The sequence below is a fragment of the Cornus florida genome, unplaced genomic scaffold (assembly GCF_030987335.1).
Source record: "Cornus florida cultivar Cherokee Brave unplaced genomic scaffold, ASM3098733v1 CherokeeBrave_3.0.0_Hap2_Chr02, whole genome shotgun sequence".
In the NCBI taxonomy this organism is placed as follows: domain Eukaryota; kingdom Viridiplantae; phylum Streptophyta; class Magnoliopsida; order Cornales; family Cornaceae; genus Cornus; species Cornus florida.
The window spans coordinates 100,982,006-100,987,440 of record NW_026775572.1 but is presented as its reverse complement, the minus strand read 5'-3'; the positions used below and the strand labels follow the sequence as shown (position 1 = coordinate 100,987,440).

The window sequence follows — 5,435 nt, the reverse complement described above, 5'->3', positions numbered from 1 at the left end:
AATCAAGAGCTTTGGAAGTGTTGATTTCTTTAGAGGGGAATGAAACTTTAGTCTATTTTCCCTATTGACAGGCTTTGCAAAGATGATTATTACTGAAGTTTAGATCAGGTAAGCCTTTCACAACTTTTAGCTTCTGGATTTTCGATAGATTTCTTGAATGAAGATGACCTAATCTCTTGTGCCATAGTATAACTTCATCAAAAGTGGTTAAATTGCATTGAGTAGCTTCTTCAGTAATAGTGTAGACATTTCCAGAGGATCTAGAAGCTGAGAATAGAACCTTTTCAGATTCAATATGAACCACATTGCATTTTTATTTGTCAAAGTACACATTCTTTCCATTGTCACACAATTGGCTGACACTTAAGAGATTATGTTTGAGGCCTTCAACAAGTAGAACTTCTTTAATCTCAAGCAATTCTTCAGTTTTGCTTACAGTGCCGATACCTGTAATTTTTGCTTTTTGATTTTCTCCAAAGATCACATTTCCACCATCAAAATTCTTCAGAGAAACAAACTTGGAACCATCACCTGTTATGTGTCTAGTGCAGCCACTGTCAACATACCATTTATCATAAGAGTTGCTTGCCTTAAAGGCTGTATACACCAACATACTCACTGCATTCATCTTCTTGGGCATCCACATCATCTTGGACTTCGCAAGAGATCCTTTGCCTTTGACCTTTTGAACTTGAGTCAAGTTAGATTTCCTCACATACATCTTGGTAACTTTGAAGTTACTGATGGATGATGTAACAAAATCACTTCCATTCAACCCTAAGCTATTGTAGGTGTTGTCAAGTATACCATACCTTGATCTCATTCATTTTACAATTGGAAACTTTGTATACACCTCACCAGTGGTGGCCTTAACAAACACAAAGTGGTTTTGTTTAACTTTGGTTACAATGTCACAGATGTAACCAATTCCAGTCTTCCCAATTTGCTTTATGGATTGCTTCCAAATCTCAGCCATTTTTATAGACCTTTCTTCAAGAATCAGTGAGAGTTCTTCTATACATCTTTTGGTAGACCATTCAGTATAGGATTAAGACTTAATTAGACTTGAGAAGATAAGAGAAACTGAACACAAGGTTGACAACTTAAGCTTGAAGTGTTTAGCAAGAAGTTATTTGGATTTTTACAATTCAAAACTGAGGGCTTTCAGCTGAGACTTTTGTTGATTGCACTGCACAGCAAGTCTCTCACATTCTTCAAGTATTTCTTTAATCTCTGAGTTACTGTCTTCACTATCTTCTTTAACTTCAGTTGCTGTCTGTGGTGTTTCAAGAATAGTCATAAACTAAAACTCAGAGAAAAAAATATATCCCTTTTTTCGTTCTCAAAGTCTCCCCTAAAATATACATGGACCATTTATATATAGGTAACATAAAGATAAGGAAAGGAAACAATAAATCTTTCTCAATCTCTAATTACCATATCTCAAATCTAATAGGATTCCAATATCAAGTTGGGCTATGAGTTAGAATCCGTTGGGCTTATTATTTTCTTGGCTACAATGAATTAATAATTGGCCCAATCCATGGACCCAATTCAATTAATTCATAAATTAATTTCTACTTCGCTAAAAGAAATTAAATGAACTCTAATTAAATAATAAATAACCTCTAAGTCAATGTTGCACTTTGACCCCTCTATGCATAATTAGTTATTGGATAAATAAAGCCATCAATCCGACTACTTAATTAATATATTTATTTTGGTACCTTTGATTATTTCTGGCTTGATCACAATAAAATATTTGTTTGACAAAAATAATAATTTAAATACATAAATATATAATAAATCATTTTGTCTAAAAACACACGAAGGCCTTCGAATTTAATTTGTGATCAACCATAATCATCAATACAAAATAAATACAAGTAGCATTGATGCAAATATTAAGAATATAACCCTCTAACTATTAATTACATAACTACCCAAAGTGTCGGTCTAAGGATCCCGAAGTATCCGCCGAACAAATCAAAGTAATTATTAATTAATAAAAGAGTCTATACTTCTCTTATGTCTAAGAGTCAAATGCTATGACAGTGATAGAGAGCAATTGCATACGACGGCTCTCGCAATATATCTTAACCTAATGCAGATTCAGTTCAAGTCGTAGTTAATAATGAGTCAATTCATAATTACCGACTATGAACTATTTATGATTACTATTTATATTCATGTATTGATCGCCATCACATACATATACATAAATATCTCTTGTAATCAAGTGGACACTATCAATTCCATAATGAATCGAAATATAATACATTGAATTCATCAATTGTATAAAGCATAAATATTTCAGATATCTTAGGAACATATGCCACTTTAACCCAATTAAGAATTCGCTATTTCAGGGCATATAAATCCTAACAGCTCCCACTTACCCTCATAGCAAATTCTAATTACATCTAACTCTAATGTTATCCAAGTGATGATCAAAACTATTAATCGATGACACCTTTGTTAATAGATCAACAAAGTTATGTTCCAATGCTGTGTTCTAGCCATGAGTACATTTTCTTGCAAGACAATATTATGTAAGACATAATACTTCCAATCGATGTACTTTGTTCCTCTATGGAGTCTTGGATCATTGGTTTGGGCTACTTTTGTACTATTGTCGCAATATAGCTTAATAGGCAGGCTAGTATGCTCCACCACCTCTAAATCAGTGAGATCAAACCAAAATGCTTCCTTTGCTGCCTTTAAGGTTGGAACGTACTCCACCTTCAGGTTTGAGTAAGCAGTTGAAATCTACTTAACACTCTACCAACTGATTTCCCTTCCATTGAATGAACATACACCAAGTCATGAACCTCATAGTATCTACATCTGATTAAAAATCAAAACTAACATACCTGACTGAAACCACATCATCACATCCATAAATGAGTATGAGATCATTGGTTCTCCTAAGGTATTTAATGATATTTTTCATAACAGACTAGTTATCAAGTCCGGGATTGGACTGATATCTACTGACTATCCCTACAATGTAACGGATGTCCTGTTTGGTATAGACCATGGCATATATGAGAATCCCACATGCCAAAGCATATTATTCTAGTCTCATTTGCTCAATCTCCTCTGCTAGTCTTGGAAAACTACTTACTAGAGAGAGCAATCCATATCAATAAAACACGAACTCATTCTTTGAGTTTTGCATACCAAACCTGGTCAAAACTTTATCAATGTAGGATTATTAAGATAAGCCTATTTTCCTTTTAACCTGATCTTATAAAAGTTTGATCTAGGAATATAGCTTATATCTTTAAAATCCTTCATTTCAAAGTAATTAAACAACTGTTTCTTTATTGATGACGAAACTTTCCATATCATTCTAAATGAGTAGGATGTCATTAATATATATAAAATTAGAAAAATAATAACATTCCCTTGTACACTCGTGATTTATTCACTAAGAAATCTTATGGTATCCTTTTGCAGATTAACTTGTCTTCCATAGGTATCACCTTACTAGAAAGTTCTACAAGATCCCAGATTTTATTAGAATACATAGATTCCGACTCTGATTTCATAGCAACTCACCAAAATGATCTGTATCTATATCGGTTCACGCTTCCGTGTAGCTTACTGGGTCCAACCCATGTTTAATAGGGATGTCCATAAAGGTCTCACCTAAAAATATGATTTTGTCGGATTGGAAGATAATCCTCTCACTACATCAATGTACCGTAGATGATGCTGACATATCAATAGGGAATTCATATATAATTCTTAATTTCTATAATAAGTGTGTTCATTTGCGGTACAACTGGTACTTTGACCATATTGTCTAATATTATGCTACTAGCTATATGATTCATAATATGATCCTTATATAGATAAACAGTGAGTGTAAGCAATCAACTTTTATCATTGAGATCATAAAATAATCTATCCTAGTGCCTTTTAGAGTAACTATCAAATCTATCATGCGTATGATTTGCTTCCAACTTACTTGTCCATATTAAGCACACATGTGCAAGACTACCCCATATGTGCATGTGATTCAAACTAAGATTTAGTCAAAAACACAGCTCAAAAGGTATCATTTAGACAGACTAAGATGGAATGCAGTTCATAATGTGCATCGATATCAATAAGACTAAACTCTAAAATGAAAGAGATAATGTAGTATAACTGATCATAGATCTAACCAAGTTTAAACAAAATTCTGTTATTCCTATTTGACACCTTAATTCATTGAGCATCAATTACGGAAAAACTGGTACATAACACCTTTATTAACCATACAATCTTTACACTATCCCAAGAAATACACATATCCATGATCAGATCGAAGTGTTTTGATAAGTTTACCTAATTTGTGCTTTACATCAGTCTTGACACTTTCGGATTATACCAAAAGTTTAAGACTTATGTTGCATCAGGTAAATTTATCCAAAACGTGAGTAATCTTGCTTAGATGTTCATAAGACCACACGTGTCTGTGCATACCAACTCCAATTGTTCTTTTTGTCTATTTCATTTAGCTGATTAAGCCTTTAGAGTTATATATCCTTCAAAACAGGATTCATAAGTTTGGTTAAGGCTCCCCTGCCTTACTAGGTAATAAACCTTCTTTAACTAATCTTTGAATCTCATTTTAACTGATTACAACCCAAAAATAGACACTAAAAATACAATAAGTCAGGAATAACAAATTTTCTCTTAACATTCAATCTAGAAGATGCAACATTAGTTTCTACATCCTACAAATATTAAGAACTTGTGGTTATAGTATATTGACCATCTTTCAATGCACCAGAAGCAATCGCACATCTAATTAATTTTATAAAACCAGTTTTACAAAATAACAACACAGTTTTTATAAACCAAAAATGAAACAAGAATTAGATTGTGTCCAACATCCGTGCATAAAGATAGTTCTGTAATACTAATATCCTCATACTCTCTAATTTTAGATGTAATAGTCCCACTGACTTAGCTATAACCTTGGCATTAGGTCAAGGACAATATATATCCATATCATCGAGGCTTCTGGATTCCTGAAATTGTTGCAATGAATTGCAAACATGTTTAGTGGCTCCAGAATCTATCCATCAGGAATTACTAGATACAACCACATAACATGGCTTAATGATTAAATATACATTTTCCTATACCACGTCGTTGCTTAGACAGTTCGTCCTTTAGTGTCTTAGTTAATCGCAAAAGAAACAGTTTCCTTTGCCCTCAACTTACACTGTTTTACTTCCTTTAACCTTTTAGATACCCATATTTTATGTTAGCCTAGTCCTATTATCATCCTTCTTCTTTCCTTTGCCCATCCACTTAGGCCTAGAAGAAGATGGTATAGACTAGGTTAGATTGATAGGAACGCCCATACTTTTGATTATCCCTTCATTTGTTACCAATTTTATAAGAATATCAGTGAGTGCGCACTCAAACTGATT

General features: G+C 33.2%; 1 protein-coding gene across 1 annotated transcript; it reads right to left on the bottom strand.

Moving 5' to 3' along the window:
- Window positions 1–313: 313 nt before the first annotated feature.
- LOC132296571 (uncharacterized) lies at window positions 314–823 on the bottom strand. The gene has a single exon (XM_059794757.1). It carries the CDS (start codon window positions 821–823, stop codon window positions 314–316), a length of 510 nt encoding a protein of 169 aa, XP_059650740.1.
- Window positions 824–5,435: the final 4,612 nt, after the last annotated feature.